This window comes from Nycticebus coucang, chromosome 23 (genome assembly GCF_027406575.1).
Source record: "Nycticebus coucang isolate mNycCou1 chromosome 23, mNycCou1.pri, whole genome shotgun sequence".
NCBI lineage: Eukaryota > Metazoa > Chordata > Mammalia > Primates > Lorisidae > Nycticebus > Nycticebus coucang.
This window is the reverse complement of record NC_069802.1, coordinates 4,306,129-4,323,619: the sequence shown is the minus strand read 5'-3', so window position 1 is coordinate 4,323,619 and position 17,491 is coordinate 4,306,129. Positions and strand designations below refer to the sequence as shown.

The 17,491-nt window shown below is 43.3% G+C and overlaps 1 protein-coding gene across 5 annotated transcripts in view; it reads left to right on the top strand.

Moving 5' to 3' along the window:
• The window catches only part of SPATA18 (spermatogenesis associated 18), a 34,260-nt gene extending 20,930 nt beyond the window's left edge, over positions 1-13,330 (top strand). For 2 of the 5 annotated variants that reach the window (XM_053577731.1, XM_053577728.1), the window contains 8 exons: positions 42-389; positions 2,490-2,955; positions 4,378-4,536; positions 5,269-5,444; positions 8,154-8,277; positions 10,346-10,429; positions 12,677-12,722; positions 13,149-13,330. In XM_053577731.1, the coding sequence (XP_053433706.1) occupies positions 42-389; positions 2,490-2,955; positions 4,378-4,536; positions 5,269-5,444; positions 8,154-8,277; positions 10,346-10,429; positions 12,677-12,722; positions 13,149-13,156 (1,411 nt within the window). In that variant the 3' untranslated portion in view covers positions 13,157-13,330. Of the gene's footprint in view, positions 1-41; positions 390-2,489; positions 2,956-4,377; positions 4,537-5,268; positions 5,445-8,153; positions 9,086-10,345; positions 10,430-12,676; positions 12,723-13,148 lie in introns of those variants that run through there. The other 3 variants (XM_053577727.1, XM_053577730.1, XM_053577729.1) reach the window with 2 other exon arrangements.
• Positions 13,331-17,491: the final 4,161 nt, after the last annotated feature.

Here is a 17,491-nt window from a genome sequence, read left to right as displayed (position 1 = left end):
CTCTCCTCTTCTTCCCTCCCCCGCCCTCTGTTGCTGTCCAGGCTGAAATCTCTCCAAGCCCACGAGGAAGCTCGCCACAGAAACCCGGACCGCAGGAGCGTGGAGAGCAGGCGATCGGCGGAGCCGCGGATCATGGAGACGCGGATCTCGGAGCTGCGGGCCTCGGAGCCGCGGAGCACGGAGCCGCGCATCTCGGAGCTGCGGGCCTCGGAACCGCGGGTCACGGAGGCGCGGACCCAGGAGGCTCGGAAATCTCAGCGGAGCTCCATGAAGCGGGTCACAGAGCAGCGGAACCCCGAGACCACGGCCGCCGACTACGAGAAACATCTCCGCAACCTGAAGGACGAGATAGCTGTTCTGTCTGCGGAAAAATGTGCGCTGCAAGGAAGGTGTGACAGACTCTCAGAGACCTTCTCTGACACTTCAGCTCTTTTTGCTGAGTTAGTGGTAAAGTCTGGCTGTGGAAGGGCAGGGAGAAGGAACATGATGCCCTGAACCCAAACCTCCCTGATACCAGGAAGCTATAAATCATGAAGGGATTGTTTTAAACTGCACCCTTCCAGACAGAGAAAACGCTGCTGGGGTTACTAGTCCTTGGGCACTAATTAATTTTGGGCTGAGAGATATGGGGAAGGAAAGCTTTGGCTTTGGCTTGAAAGCCGACTTGTGTGGGCCTGTAACAGGGTGCCCACATTGACAGAATGTTCCATATGAGAGTCCTTTTCTCTGAGGCCTAGGAACCCCCTGGCCAGGGGTGGCTGTTCATTTTACTGCAGGATATTTCCTTTTCAGATGTCACTTTGTTTGACAGCGTGTGCAGGGTAAGTTCTTGTGAAATCCTTTTCTACTGACAGATGTTAAGACAGGTTATTAATTTAGTGCTAAGAGAACAAAGTAGGACGTTTCTCTGTGGAGTCTCTGCATTTCCCTTATTGTTTATAACACCTCTCCCTCAGGGTGCCCCAATCTGCCCTGATCCAAGCTACCAAAGTAGCCAAGTCCATCCCCATTTTGCTACATGTCACTTTAGTTTCATTTTGGAAATCACTCTGCCAGTGTTTTGTTGTTACTGAGTCATACTGCCTCCCAAGAACTGCTTCCATGCTTTCTGCCATGGTGGAGAATTTATACCACAGGAATGGGCAAGCACTGTGTAAGAGCCTCCAACCCCCGCCTCACCCAAGAGTATCCCCACACCATGGCACTCAGTTTTACATTACCTTTAACCCATAGTTTCTTCTACAAAGCTTCTCTTCGGGGGGTGCTCATTGTCTTGGGCTAGCTGGCCTGACAATTTACTTCAGGCTTGGGAGCAATCTACTTTGCACTTAGATAGTGCTTTACACCCTGCCAGGTAATATTGTCACATGTATCAGCTCACCTGCTCTTCCAACCCCACCCCTACCTACCCTGAAATAGTGCAAAAATGACGTGTGTAAAAACAGGCTCTGGAGAGGAGGAATGACCACAAAGGTGAGGCTGGGACAAGGACACAGAATTCACAGTTCAGTTGGCATTGGTTCTGTTTGGTACCACAGGGCTGTGTGGTGAGTTCGTATGAGTCATGTGTAAGTACCCCAAAGTCAGGGTAAGAAACAGCAAAATCTGACTTCTCCTCTAACTCTGACTCATGCTAGCTGGGTTATTCCAGGATGGTCCTATTTACTTTTCTGAGCTTCCAATTCCTCATCTGTAAAATGGCCAGTGATCAAAGTTGGTTCCAAGGCCAGCCTGAGGTGCCCAGTAGTGACAGTGCCTCACTCCCTGTGTGCAGATCCGGAATATTGAGGCCTCTGGAGGCAGTGCCTTTTCACAGGCCTAGTGAGGTCAAGGAGACAGCCTCTCACCCCACCTAGGGGTCCAAGGCTCCTTTGCAATTTTTTTTTTGAGACAGAATCTCACTCTGTGCCCTGGGTAGAGTACTATGGCGTCTCAGCTCACAGCAACCTCTTAACACTCATGTGATCCTCTTGCCTCAGCCTTCTGAGTAGCTGGAACTGTAGGTGTCCACCACAAATCCCTGCTAGGTTTTCTATTTTTGGTAGAGATGGGGTCTCACTATGTTGCCCTGGGTAGAGTGATGTGGTATCACAGCTCAAAGCAACCTCTAACTCTTGGGCTTAAGCAATTCTCTTGTCTCAGCCTCCTAAGCAGCTGGGACTACAGGCGCCTGCCACAACACCGGGCTATTTTTTTTTGTTGTTGTTGCAGTTGTCATTGTTGTTTAGCAGGCCCAGGCCGGTTTGAACCTGCCTGTCTCAGTGTATGTGGCCAGCGCCCTAACTGCTGAGCTACGGGCGTCAAGCCTGGTCTTGAGTTCTTGAGCTCAGGCGATCCTCCCTCCTCGGCCTCCCAGAGTTCTGGGACTACAGGAGTGAGCCACCGCACCCAGCGGCCCTGGCTATTTATTGAGGAGGAGAACCATAGTGCAGGGACAAGAAAGAGCCATGAATCCTAGCGTTTCCCGGCTGATCCTTGCTCCCCAACAGGTCGCCCCGGAGCCAGTCTCCCAGCCCTGAGGCTCACAGCCGCCCTCGCAGCCCCAGCCGCAGCCGCCCTCGCAGCCCCAGCCGCAGCCGAACCCACAGCCCCAGCCGCAGCCGCACCCACAGCCCCAGCCGCGCCCACAGCCCTAGGCGCACTCGCAGCCGCAGCCGCAGCCCCAGCCGCAGCCGCAGCCACAGCCGCAGCCACAGCCGCAGCCACAGCCATAGCCGCAGCCGCAGCCGCAGCCGCAGTCGTAGCCGCAGCCGCAGCCGCAGCCCCTCCACGGTCATGAAGATCAGGACCCCGTCCCCGAACCGCTCCAAACTGTCAAGCGTGGCGCGCAAGGCTGCTCTCCTGTCCCGGTTCAGCGATGCCTATTCCCAAGCCCGCCTGGACGCTCAGTGCTTGCTGCGGCGCTGCATCAACAACGCGGAGACGGTGCAGCGCATCATCTACATCGCCACCGTGGTACGCGAGGCGCCGCTGCGGGCTTCCTGCCTCCGTGCGGGCAGCGCGGAGAGGGGTGGGGACAGAGCCTCTTTTAAAGACCGGCGGATCCTGGGTCACCGAAGGGGAGGAGATTCCGTAGTTTCCCCATTTGTCTCCTCCCCCACCTCCCCGTCCTTCACTCCCTCGCCGCCGTTACTGGTTTATTTTCTATAGCACGTAACAAGAAGGGATGCTCGGAGATCCCGAACAGCGCCACGAAGGACTGACCTTAACCGCACGACGTTGGACCTTCCTCCCCCTTCCTCCCCCTTCCTCCCCTTTCCTCCCCCTTCTTCCCCCTTCCTCCCCCTTCCTCCCTTCCTTCATCCGAGGCTGTCTGCAGTGGGACTGCGCTGCAGACGCGTTGCAGACCTCACGTGCACACACCCAGAGTGAATGCGTTATTGCTAGTGGATTTCAGTCCTTAGAAGAATCGGAAGATTGCGATTGTGTTTATTTAACTAAGAGTAGTTACTAAAACTTCTAGCCTATCAGCTACTAGAGCACCGCAGATTTAAAAGTGCACCTATAGAAACCTTAATTTCCAAAGCAAATATTTGTTCTATGGGTGGGTACCATGTTGAGATACTAAGAGTTCATAATGAGAATCATTAAATATTTAAAAATAAAGCATCGGTATGAAGGCAGAATGATCAGAAATACTGAACTTTGTCCTTTCCTGTATTTGTTCATTCATATTGGGGGCCTGTGCACCATATCTGCACCTGGTCAGTATTTCTCAAAGAAATACACTCTGAGAGATAAGAATGAAAGAATGGTTTTACAGTTTCAAAGAATTTTTTAAAAATGTGACAGAGACTGTATATAGCCTGAAAAGCCTAAAACTGAAAAGCCTAAAACATTTATTATCTGGCTCTTTGTAGAAAAAAAAAATTGCCAACCCCTGGTTTATATAATTAAGAGCCACTCACTGAGTTGGTTAAAACTCTGTAAGTGTAGAGACCAAATCTTGCATAACTGCATTTCCCCAATGGCTGTCATACAGTAGGCATTTAATAAATATTTGTTGACTTAATACATGGCAGGAAACAAGACCAAGTCTTGATGTGTGTACGCTGGAGTGATAATTTTCTCTTGGTTCGAGGTCAGTTACATGATGTGACTGTGGGCTCCCAGCAGAGGGTTTGTTTCCTTGAGTCTCTGAACTGCCCTGCTCCCTGCACTCAGAATTACCAGAACAATGGTCAGCTGTTTCGAAATTAGTGAACATGGATCATCATATATGTATTTATCTCTCAAAATATTAGAGATTTGTTTTGACTGTGTTTAGCTACAGAGGACCAATGATGCGATGTTGACTTTTGCATCCTTTCTAATTCCTTCCTTTGAGATTCTTTACCTACCGCCTCCCACCAAGTAAATCTCCTTTTCTGTGTGCAGGAGGCATTCCATGTAGCTAAAATGGCATTCAGACATTTCAAGATCCGTGTGAGGAAATCGTTGACGCCGTCTTATGCTGGGTCCAATGACTTTGAGAACGCTGTTTCAGATTATATCGTTTGTCATCTTGAGATGTATGATCCCCAAAGCAGTGTCAATGTAAGTGCTGGGTCTCATTTGCTGCTACGGTTTTACAGTGAATGCTGATAACCCAGAAGCTATCCAATATGTAGTACTGATTCTACTACTATATAATGGAGTATACGAACAGCATTGAATTTTACTTTGTAGCACCCATTGTTTCTAAACAGTCTTAGCTTGTTTAGATGGGCTGTTAAGACTGGGAGATAGAGCCAAGGGCTTTGGGAAATCTAACTGTGGGTTTGCTTCCTGACCCTTACACACTTACTAGCTGTGTAAACTCACATGTTTAGTTTTCTAATCTTTATATGGGAGCAACAATGGTCATTACCCCACAGAGTTATTGAGAAAAGTAGATGAAAGAGAGAAGGTAATCTTAGAATAGGACTTGGCACATAGCAAATATTTGATCAAAGCAACTTATTATAATTACATTATTATGGCTTATGAGCAAGTGGGAGTTCAGTGTTGGCAAAATAAGGAAATGGTAAATGAAAGCCAGGGAAGTTACCCACACCCTTGTTTTTTTTTTTTTTTTTTATAGAGACTCTCTTTGTCTTTAGTATGTTATTTGTCCTCTGTCCTCTTTCCTTATTAATAAGGGACATCTTTTTCCTTTCAGCACAGGCACTGTTTTTCTGGTTTAATTTGTTTTCACTCACATGCTCTTTCCCTACCTCCCATCAGTCATGAGTCTTTAGAGCTTCTTGTTACAGATTGGTAACAGGTGATGCCATTTTTGTCTTGCAGGATGTGATCCGAGCCATGAATATCAATCCCAAGATTTCATTCCCTCCTGAAGTTGACTTTTGCCTCCTCAGTGACTTTATCCGGGAGATATGTTGCATCGCCTTTGCAATGCAGACCTTGGAACCGCCCCTAGATATTGCATTTGGGGCCGATGGAGAACTTTTTAATGATTACAAGTAAGAGACACAGGAGCAGAAGTTAGGGGTGTCCTCGTGAATAAATTGTCTTCTCTGGTCCCTGAGAGCATGTTGGGGAAAAGAACTCTGGTGTGTGTCTGTGTGCGGGGGTGGTGGTGGTGGTGGTGGTGGTGGTGGTGGTGGTGGTGGAAGGGAGTCCATGGGTACCCCCTGGTTTCCAGGCCCACTATATACTTCTCTGTACCGCAGGGCAGGGCTCTCTCCTGGGGCCACTTCCCAGAAACCAGGTTGGTCTCTGGAGAGAACTAACAAGGACCTGAGCCTATCTAGAACATTTTAAAGGAAAGGTGCTATATAAATACAAATGTTATTACTTTTCACTGTTTTTTTTTTTTTAATTGTTGGGGATTCATTGAGGGTACAATAAGTCAGGTTACATTGATTACAATTGTTAGGCAAAGTCCCTCTTGCAATCATGTGTTGCCCCCATAAAGTGTGACGCGCTATTTAGGCCAAGTTTCTCAACATATGAAGTGTAGATCACCTATGTCAAAATTACTCAAGGTACTTGTTAAAAATGCACATTCCTGGACCACATTTCATGATATTGTATGTAGTAGGCCCTGCGTGGGGTGTAGGAATCTGCAGACTAACAAGCACCCCATGTTCTGTATTCACACGAACATGAGAAAATGAATGCTCTTGATTCTCCTGAGACAGTGTTTTTCAATCTTTTTCTACCTCACGGCACACTGAAGTTAAACTTCTGTGGCACACTTAAATGATAATGATACAAAAAAAAGAGTAAAAAAATAAAAGACTATACTTACTGTATTTTGAACCTCTTTTGAATATAATTTAATTAATAATCTTTAACATTTTTCATGGCACACCTAAGATCCTCTCAGGGCACACCAGTTGAAAATCACTGGTCTAGCACTATTAGATTACTACCAAGTTTTACACAGTAAGTATTTCCCTTATAAATTAGAAGAAATTAAATTAATTTAAAAAATTTATTGAGATTTCATAATATCTTAGGCTATGGCTATAGGTTATCTGGGAAGAGGCCAAACTAGTTGTCGAGAACACAGGTTCCCACCTCAAGCTGCCTAGGTTTCAAATTCTAGCTCTACCACGTAATAGGTGTATAATCTTGGGCATGGTATCTAGTTTTTCTGGTCCTTTGTTTCTTCTCTGTCAAATGAGAGAAATAATAATACTTGCTTCCTCAGGCTATAGAGGGTTAGCAGTTAGGACGCTGCTCAGGAAACACTAGCTCTGGGTGTCTGCTCAGGCTGTGGAGTTATGGGGAAGGGCTGCCCAGGGCTCCTGCAAGCTTTATTGATGAGGGACACCACATACCTTTCTTTCAATGATGTAAATTTCCTGGTTGCCTTATGGCACATCATAATTTGTTGCCCTATTTGTCCTTTTGTTCAGATCACTGCTCCCACTCACACTGCCACTGTGTCTTCCTGACACCCTTCCAGAACCTATTGTCTTCATCCGTCTTCCTGACTCCTTTCTCTTTCATAGGACAGACGGTACCACTCAAGCTGTTCACCGCTTTAGTTTGTGGACTCTGCACATGTCACAGGCCTCCCTTAGGCCTCCTGGTTTAACCAGAGGGAATGTGCTGCTTCTGGGGCCATCTGTGGCTGGTGCACTGGACGGCTGTGCACTAGGACGGCTGGTCCACAGCTGGAATTGAAGTTCTAACAGGGATTGGATTTCCTCCTACTTCTAGGACCTCACGGATGAAGGCTAATGCCTTTTCACTTGGGCCTTTCATACATTTGAAAGCAATTGCCCACATCCTCCTCCTTCTGGCCTCATGGTTTCAGGTGTTTTTCATCTGAAGTGGGTCTGAGACTTCTGAGAATAGATCTATTCTCTTGGCCTGTGTTCTGAGTTCTTCTGATTACTCCTTTTGCAGGAAGTGTCCACAACCGAACATAGGGCCCTGGTTTCAACGCTGTTGATTCATTTTGAGTACAACTAAAACCTGCTGTATCTTCACCTGTGCTGGGACTAAGTCATCTATCTCCTCTATTTGTGCAGTCCAACACTTTTTTAGACTCAATTGCAACACCTCACATGTATCCACACTGCATTTTAGCTGATTAAATTCAGCTTATTATTCCAGTCTGTTGAGCTGGGGTTTTTTTGGGTACAGTCATGTAGTTTTTCTCTCTTGTTCACTGTCCAGCCCCACCTTTGAACATGCCTTGTGTGTTTGTCAGTATCAGTCATTGATCAACATGCTGATTGAATATCCCAGGATGGAGGGAGAGCCCTCAGCATCTTCATTCAGGGTGTCATTGATTCCTTGATTTCCTCCTTCTTTGGATACGATCATCAAACCAGTTTCTGATCCACCCACTAAGTCAGTCATCCACCTCTATTTTCTTTAGTTTTGTCCATGGAGATAGCAAGAGAAATCTTCTGGGAAGCCTCACAGGGTTTCAGAGAGGCTACATCTCTGGCCTCTCCCTGAATTGTCATTCTAGTCATCCTGAGAAGAGCAGGAATCAGATCAATAGACATGATTTGGTCTTAGTGAGTCCATGCTGGGTTTTATTTACCACTTGTTCCTATTCTGAGAGCCCACAACTGTCTCTTTAATAACATAATCATGATCCATATTTATGTCAATCTGAGAATAATACAAAGTGAAAGTTTACACTGTGTTCTCCCCTGGTTGTGCTATGTAATTGCTTCTTTTGTTTTGTGTGTTTGCAACAGGTATCGCCGCAGCTACGACTCGGACTTCACTGCCCCCTTGGTCTTATATCATGTGTGGCCTGCTCTCATGGAGAATGACTGTGTCATTATGAAGGGAGAAGCTGTCACCAGGAGAGGGGCTTTTGTACGGTGGCCTTGCATAGTGACAATTCGTCCCAAGTGTTTGCTTCACAAGTTCGAGAACATTTATAAACCCAGAGATTCTATAAAAGAAATTCATAAAGAGTGGTTTGATAAGATTTCATACCAAGGAGAGAAAGGAGATGGTCTAGGAAAGAATAGATTCTTTTCTTTGTTTCTTCCATAATTTCATATATTTCTGGAAGCAATTCTTTGTTAATTTATTTATAAAATTGAATTAGCCGTACTTGCCACCCCCGTCTTAGAAATATTATGATATTTTGCAGGCAAAGTCCTTTGTACTTATTTCCTGAGAGACTTCCTATAATTCTAAGCACCTTAAAGTGAGTAATTAATTTTCAGGAATCAGTTTGCTGAATTTTTATTGACCGTTGTTCCCTCTTGGGAAACTATGAATATGCCTTGTTTTTCTCTCATTGGTATGATGTATAAGGAGGGAAGGGATGGAGAAAAAGAGGGCAGAGGAGGTGGGCAGAGGGGGACCAATCTGTTTGGGAAGGTTGCTTCCTACATCCATTGGTTATAGAATGTTTTGAACGTATTAAATAATTGAGCAGTCTTCAGACATGGAGTCTTAGGTCCGGTGTGTGAGTGTGCACGCTGCAGTGGAGCCTGAATGATGAACTGGAGGCCACGGTGCTCACATGTCCTGCAGAGTTCATGTTATGTAGTTTTTACTCCCTGCCTTTCCTAGTAAGAAATAATTATGAAGTGAAGCCCCTTCATTCAGCTCAGAGCACAGCCCCCACTGGCTGGTCTCTGTTCTTCTCCTCTTTGGACTGAAAACTAGGGGAAATGCTTTGCAGCTGCAGTTGACACACGGAGTGGAGAAAGGGAGTAGTTTAGTTTAAAGAATTTAAGAGAGCTGGGCACCATGACTCACGCCTATAATCCCAGCACTTGGGAGGCCAAGGCAGGTGCATTGCCTGAGTTCACGAGTCTGAGACCAACCTAAGCAAGAGCGAGACCCCGTCTCTAAAAAATAGCTGGGTGCTGTGGCAGATGCCTGTAGTCCCAGCTATATGGGAGGCTAAAGCAAGAGAATTGCTTGAACCCAAGAATCTGAGGTTGCTAAGATGCCACTGCACCCTACCAAGGGTGACCAAGTGAGACTCTGTCTAAAAACAAACAAATAAACAAACTTAAGAAAAGGCTATTTTTAAGCTTAAGAATCCCATTACAGAAAATAATACCTTAATAAAATATTCCATGCTATGAAAGTTGAGCCCATAGAAATTGGGTTTCATTGATCTGACAGCTACATGCTTGAGGATGGACCCTGCAGCAATCACCTTTCTGGACCCTTCTGGGCCCTGCAGCAATCACCCTCTGTTAAGAAACTCTTACCTGCAGCACAGTTTGGAAGGGAAGGAAAGGAAACAGCCAGTGTTCTTATGTTCTATATCATACAGCAATTGCCTTTTAACTTCTTTCTTCTCTCTTATCAAGCATGTCACCAATATTTGCCCCAACTTAAACCCTAAAACAAAATAATACCATAGAAGGAAGAACTTGGAAAAGGAAAAGGTTGAAGGAAGAGAGAAATGGAAGAAGAATTTCACTAGTAAAAAAGTCTCATTTTAGTGAATATCATTTTCTTTTTACTTATTCACTTAGTTATGGGCAGCAGTGGCATTTCATTCAACAATTTTTTAAATTTAATAGTCACTTACCACCCAAGTGCCGTATTTAGGTGCTGAGGATTGAGCAATGAATAAAAAAAGACACAAATCCCTGCCCACCTGGAGATTATATTCTCCAAAACTTACAAATTGAAATGTAACTTCTAACATTGACTCATAAAAAAATTCTGCTGGCACAAAGAATTGAATATTCCAAAGTTCATTGTAATGGGATTCTGTTTGAGAAGTCCCTGAGGCTGGGCCGCTGCAGGAAATGAAAGGACTGTAGCTTGTGTTGGTGAGCTGAGCAGTGGCGGCCAAGGGGGTCAGAGCAATGAGTAAAACCACTCCTTCTGTGGGCTGTGCGTGTTGTTCTAAGCCGTGTCAGCTTTTGCAAAGCCTTGACTCTCTCCCTCTCTCTTTTTTAAGTGGAATTCGGTGCGGTCTGTAACTCGATGTCGAAGCAGGAGTTTAAGTCCTATTTGCTCCCGTAGCCGTATTGGTGTAAGCACGGTATATATCTGTCTACTCATTTTTACACAAAACTCAGCTATGGTTGACATGTCCTTTACCTCAACAGTCACCTATTAAAGAGGTGTTTATAAGTTAAGGGTAGAAAGAGAACCTGTTGCGATAATGCTGACCCCAAATTGGGAAGTAAAGGTAGTTTTTTCTTCTTAGTTACTTCAAGGACTTACTTCATAGTTTTATTTTTATCTGTGGATGAAATGGGCTATTGACTAAGGACCAGATGGTTTTCTGAACAGAGAACGGGATCCTTGGTCAACTGATCCAGGCACAGGCCCTTGATGCCTCTAGAAATTATTGTATGAGTTTGGAGAAATTGCTCAAATGGTCTGGGTATCAATAGTTTATAAACAGCATTACAGGAATTAATTGTTCCCAACTTCAAAGTAGGAAAAATAAGATTCATTTCATTATGTATTAGTACTTGGAAGGAATACTATAATACTTCTTTTAAAGAAAAGAAAGTAACGGCAAAACATATCTGAAAACTATGGAGATAACATCTCTAAAAACCTTCTGATGATTCATGACTATTCATTTTTCAACAAATAATGTCTAGTCAATGCCTTCTGAATACAGGGCTATCCCAGCAAAAGTTCTTTACTTCTTTATTCAATCTTGTTTTAGAAGATAGAGTGGTAGAGAAGGAGAACCATGTCCGGCAGGGCTTTGCTTCTCCGAAATTGTCTCTAGCATGGGGCTGTAGCCTGATGCTGCAAAACCTCCTCCACGAAACAAGCAAACAGCCAAAGCCCAGCAGTCCATAAGACCCAGCTTCCTTACTGAGTTTAAGGAGCGTCTAATATGGCTCCATCATGGTCTTTACTGAACATTCCTTCTGTATTTGATGGCGCTAGATTTGAGAGGGACACAGAAATTACCTAAAGATGATCTCTTCCCTTCTCATGTAATGAAGTGACTGGATGTGATCTAGTCTGTAAGTCCCCAAGCCCACAGTGTGATACAGTATGATGCAGTCCATACAAGTTGTGCAAGGGCTAGAACTGTCAAAGGAGACGGAGATTCCACGTGGATTTGGTACTGAGGGAGGGTTCAGGAGGGAACTGGTGTTTGATTCGGCCTTTCAGAATGGGTGGAAATTCAGTGGGCTAGGGAATTGGAGGAGGGTTTAGGTGAAGAAGGTGGCCTAAGAAATGTTAGGGAAATGGAAAAGGCTTGCATCTGATGCGGTGCTCTGCTCGTGGAGATTTTAATATAGCTTAATTATCCTTATTTACACAGAAGTTTTTATAGTAGATAAAAGTGCATTTTGTAGATTGATAAATAATAAGTAAATCTTGAGAGGACTCTGAAGGGAAAGATCACAATTCTCCCTACTCAAAGAGGATATGGCTCATCAGAAGAAAGAATAATATTACGAACCTGTCGTGCTATACCCAGGGCGGTTTCACTCTGACTCTCATTGGAAAGCTTATCCGCGGGCAGTGTCTCTGTGAGAAGCCCCTAGAATCATCATCTTTCTCTTTCTCATATTTTTGCTCAGGGAGAACAAATTAATTTAAACTTTAGATGAGAATAAAATATAGTCTCAAAAGTGAAACTGATGCTAACTTTGTCTCTATCATTTTTTCATCACAATAAAACTGGGTTTACCTACAAAATAAAAAATTAAATATTTTTGGTTTGTCCTTTTTTTTTTTGCTTATTTGAGGTATTGATTCATTCAGAGCAGATTCCATGTCTGAAACCTCAAAGCAAGAGTGATGCTTGTAGTGTTATGTCTGAGCGATAACAGACTTTGGGTTCTGTGTGGTACCTTTTGCTTAGTGGTAGTAAAGGTGAGATTTGAAGGATGATTTTTTTTCTGGTTGCTTGGTAATTTTCCTTCATAAGGCAGAGTTTTGGACATGTGAGATAATGTATAGAAATGATCTGCCAGAGATCATCATCTTAGCTTTAATTAGTTAGTTACCATGATTATTTTTATTTCCTAAAAAGCATTAAATTCAACATGGCCATTTTCATGCCATTGGGCTCTGTTTTTAATTAATAAAATTAATTTAAATTAATTTAAACCGAAGTGAATGCCCATTTGTTTCAGGAAATATCAAAGGAATTTCAGTGGTCAACTGTAAAGGGAAAAAAAAATCATATTCTAAAGTGCCTCAGAGCAAATTATTTAGCTGGTTTTAGGACAAAAACATGTCAAAAGGATTCATCCTTTGAACTCCATCTACTATGTAATTTATGTTACGTTTTTATATTTTCCAGGTATCTCGAAGTCGGAGCCCTTCTCCAATAAGATACGGATTGTCAGGTAAGTGGCATAGTTGAGATGGATCAAGTTTTCTGCTTTCCATTTTTTTTTTTTTTATTGTTGGGGATTCATTAAGGGTACAGTAAGCCAGGTTACATTGATTGCAATTGTTAGGCAAAGTCCCTCTTGCAATCATGTCTTGCCCCCATCTGCTTTCCATTTTTAATACCCATTCTAGTACTTGGTATTGTGCAGCAAAATGAATGTTTTGCTTCCTAGGAAGCATCGTTCCCTCCACTACACACCTGACAGCTGCGGGCCCTCTCGTGTCCTTAGGACCCAAGCAGGAGTCCTAAGCAGGAGACTCCAATTGGGGGGTTTCATTGCTGCAAACCCTGATTAACCACCTGTCTTTCATTTAGGTGCTTTGGAAAGAAAAATCTAAGAAAGTGGCCATAGTAATGAATTGTTTATTTTTCTCCCTAGGGTTTTAAAACCACCAGACACGTTCCTTTGCGGCAGTTCGTCGTAACAGCCGAATTCCCAGTGCCTTCATCTTCCTGCTGTGTCTGCCTCAGACCTCACTTAAGATAATGTGAAAAGGCAATTCTGTGTATCACTCCACACAGAGAGTTAAATGTTTTGGCTTAGTGCATTTGTAACTTTAGCTATATTGCATTTTATTTTATTTTATAGATACAGATTCCATTAATTTCATAAAAACGATTGCATAGGTGTTTAGGGTCATATTCATTCCAAGCAAAGTCCATTACAGAGGCTCAGGATTTCCATCTTGAAATGCTAGGCTCTTTTTAATAGCAACTATTGGAACTAAAGTGGAGAAAGTCTTTACCATGCTGAGTCCAAAAGAAAAGATGAGTCATTTTAATTTACAGATTGATCATAAATATTGTAATTGTTGGTCTCAGCTATAACATAAAACCATATTTGAGTGTTTTAATTTCATTTTAAAGTTTGGAAGACACACCCAATCTCAGGTTGGGAACTCCTATCAGTAGCAGTGACGTAAGGCTAAGTGTAGGAAGTGATTATTTAAGAGAACATGATGTAATTACTTCTCTGTTCTTCTTTTGAGAGGGCCCAGTTTGATTTAGCTGAATACTGAATGGGTGGCTAAGCTACTTGTTTGAGAAAACTTTCTTGCTCCATAAATGTGGAGCAGTGATTTGATTAGAAGCCAGCTTTGGATGAATCTTAATTGCCTCCTATTTATCACAGGGGAATGTTTTATACTGTTTTAATGCATGTGTTAAATATAAAAGTTACCTAGGACATGTTTTTTACCCACTCTATCTTCCTATGATAGTTGTTTGCAAATTCAGACCCCCTATGAACTCCACCTGATTAAAAATACCTAAACTCAAGGCCTAAAATTAGGCACACCATTTGTTGATTTGATTTAGGGACATCAATTATTGATTTTAAATTGAGCATGTGTCCCTTGTCCCCTCGACTTCTTCACTGTCAAGTACTCTTGAAAGTTCACATTCAAGCCAGGCAAGGTGGCTCGTGCCTATAATCCTAGTATTCGAGGAGGCCCAGGTGGGTTCTCAAGTGCACGAGTTCAAAACCAGCCTGAGCAAGAGGAAGACCCAACTCTAAAAACGGTCAGGCATTGTGGTGGGCGCCTGTAGGCCCAGCTACTTGGGAGGCCGAGGCAAGAGAATCACTGAGCCCCAAGAGTTTGAGGTTGTGAGATGTGACACCATGGCATTCTACCAAGGATGACAAAGTGAGACTCTTTCTCCAAAGAAAAAGTTCACATTCATTCTTGAGATAAGTCATTTTTTTTGCCTTTTTTTTTTCACTTTCAAGCCAGCCTTAAACAGAAGCCTCACAAATGTTCATTTTCCCATATACCTTTCAGAGAGACACTTTGAACTGGCCACAGCTCAATTTGCATAAATCCAACACCAGAAGCAGCACCCAGTGCCCTTCAGGTGAAAAAAAACCACACAGCAATTTCTCTAAAGCATCTTGTTTCTGTGCTGGAGGGTGCATGGGTTGGGGGTGGTAGGGGCCTCCTCTGTCTCTGCCTCTTCAGTCTAATGGCCACCAACTCATTCTGAGATGTGAATTTAATTTTTCCCCCTTTTTGTGCATTTATGTAGTCTCCACTTAGAGGCAAGGCAGTGTTCTAGAAGAGTACAGATGCCTAGGTAGCTGCTAGTCCCGACTTAGTCATTAACTTGCTTTGTGGCCTGGAACAAGTTATTTCACTCCCTAAGCCTTAGTTCCATTGTAGAGTGAAGAGGTTGGGTAAAGTTAGAGGTCCTCTTAACCCTACCAGACTCCATGTTTCTTTTAGAACAAATATTTTATTTGGGATATTCTGAAGTGAAAGTCAAAATTAGTATCTATATGCATACATAATTTTAAGCAGTGAACATAGTACTCTAATTAAATATAAATCCAAAAGAAGGAAAAGAATGTTTAATAAAATGCATTTCAATTAAAAATCTTGGGTGGAACCATCTTAGAAGATGAAATCGAATTCTTAGATACCTAAACTTGTATATGGGGTCACCATCTATAAACACAGACCAATGTGATTTGTCTGAAATGGTGGACAACTAACTCTTGGTAATGTTTCAAACAACAACAACAACAATAAAAACTTACAGTCTTCATTTACACAGTAATCATATTTCCGGAAAATTCAATGTGTATTAAAACCACGCTACAGATACTTTGTGTAACGTATTCAAAGGTTTTTTCTGAACTCTCATTAAGGGGGCTGCAGCTGTGGCTCAAAGGAGTAGGGTGCTGGTCCCATATGCTGGAGGTGGCAGGTTCAAACCCAGCCCCGGCCAAAAACTGCAAAAAAAAAAAAAAGCAATGAGAATGCCTGCATCCTACAATGGTTTTTCAGGAGCTGAGCACATACCCTGATTTGGAAAAAGTTCACACAAAGCTCAGTTATTTGCTATGCATTCTGTTTACCCACTTGCCATTTCTCAAGTTTCAGATCTGAGCTGTAACTCCCCAGGGAAAGCTAAATAGTCTAATGGTTTTTTGGAAAGAATCACAAAACCAAAGGCGGATGACCTGTACTCATTCATGCGGGGATGACCCTTAGCCTTAGAGACTTTGAAACATGAAAAACTCTTATTTTGTAACCTGGGTAAATGTTAGTTTCTATATTATTGGTTTAACATCTAATAATAAAATCAAGAAAAAAGTGCTTTTGTAACTGTTGATTCTTTGCAATGAAGTGCCTTCCTCCCACAGTCCCAAGTTCAGTGCTATTTTTCCATCTCCGATCTGTGAGGTCACCAAATTCATTCAGTAAATACGGACTGCAGTCTGCTCTGAGGATGACCCCGGCGTTGTCATTGCAGCTCCACACTGCAGACCTAGTTGTTAGATTAATTTGATTTCATTCACGGCTCATGGTCACACACTAGCCGCTCTCTCAGGGTAGTGCTTCACCATTGTCATGGAGCTTTCACTTACATTATTTCAGTTCCTCCTCACAACAAATCTAGGTATGTCCTGGACATTCCAGGCGAGGAAGCTGTTCAGCGGTGCCCCAAGGCCTTTTATTTGGAGTTAGAGTCTGTTCTGCTCCCTCTGTTCCTCCATGGCTCGCAGTTTCCGTTCTTTTGTTTCTTGGTTATTTGGTCTTTCATTCACTCATACACTCGCTGGACACGCATCCAGGACCTCCTGTGCGCCACCCATAACACCTATAATACCACTACCGGGGTACAGTGGTGGGCAAGGTTCTGGCTTTTACGGAGATTAATGTCATGTCCAGTTGCATTCCTTGCTGATTTTCCTGTCATAAAGAGCAGACGTGATGGGAGGAGGAAGAAAATGCAGTTAGAGTACAGCAAATGTAAAAGAGGAAATGCTACACATCAACTGAAGGATTTAAATGCATGAATTGATGGAGCAAAAATCTACGTAAAGCTAAAGCTACGAAGGCAACCGTAGGATAGTGCGGTGAAGTACGTAAGCGAATGTAACTCAGTTACGCCATCTACCGGTGAATTAACTCATCATTTAACGTCTATCTGCCGAGCCTCTAATTCCAGGAGCATTAATTAAGAGGGAGTGGAGGAAGCGCTCGTAAGATCAATTCGAGCACCTCCTATTCCGTAGCTGTGTGCTCCACTTGCTGTATTCCTAAGAAACAGTGGTTTGCAAGCCGTTCCAGGAGGATTTCAGGCAAATCCTCTTTCATAAAGCAGATCACTGCCAATAACACTCTGTAAGGTCTGGGATGAATGAAAGATTTCTTATGGTACAGCTTTGAATAATATCATACCTATAATTAAGGGTAAGGTGTGATAAAGCTTTTAAGAAACTCATTTTACACTCATGAGTCATTGAGATATGAGCCCAGGAACCATTTTGGTAAGGGACATTCATTACATGCCACTCAAATACCGAAGCAATGAAGTGTGTTGGCCTTAATACACGTAGAGTGAATGGGCAGAGGCTTTGAAAACAAGGAACTAACTTTTTCATTTTGGGTGGCGCCTGTGGCTCAACGAGTAGGGCGCCGGTCCCATATGCCGGAGGTGGTGGGTTCAGGCCCATCCCCGGCCAAAAAAAAGAAAAACTTTCTTATTTTAAGAGGAAATGTGATGGAACAAGCTTACTCTTAGAAAACTCCTACTTACTGTCAGCATGAACATCTTGGACACCAGGGAGACATGGTATCATTGACAATTACCTGTCAAAACCAGGCAGCTGTCACTGTTTTCTTTTGGGTGAACAACAAATAAATGAATATGACAAACGGGTATGTTACAGGTGTATTTCAATATAGTTTGAGCCATCATTTTAGTGATCAGTTG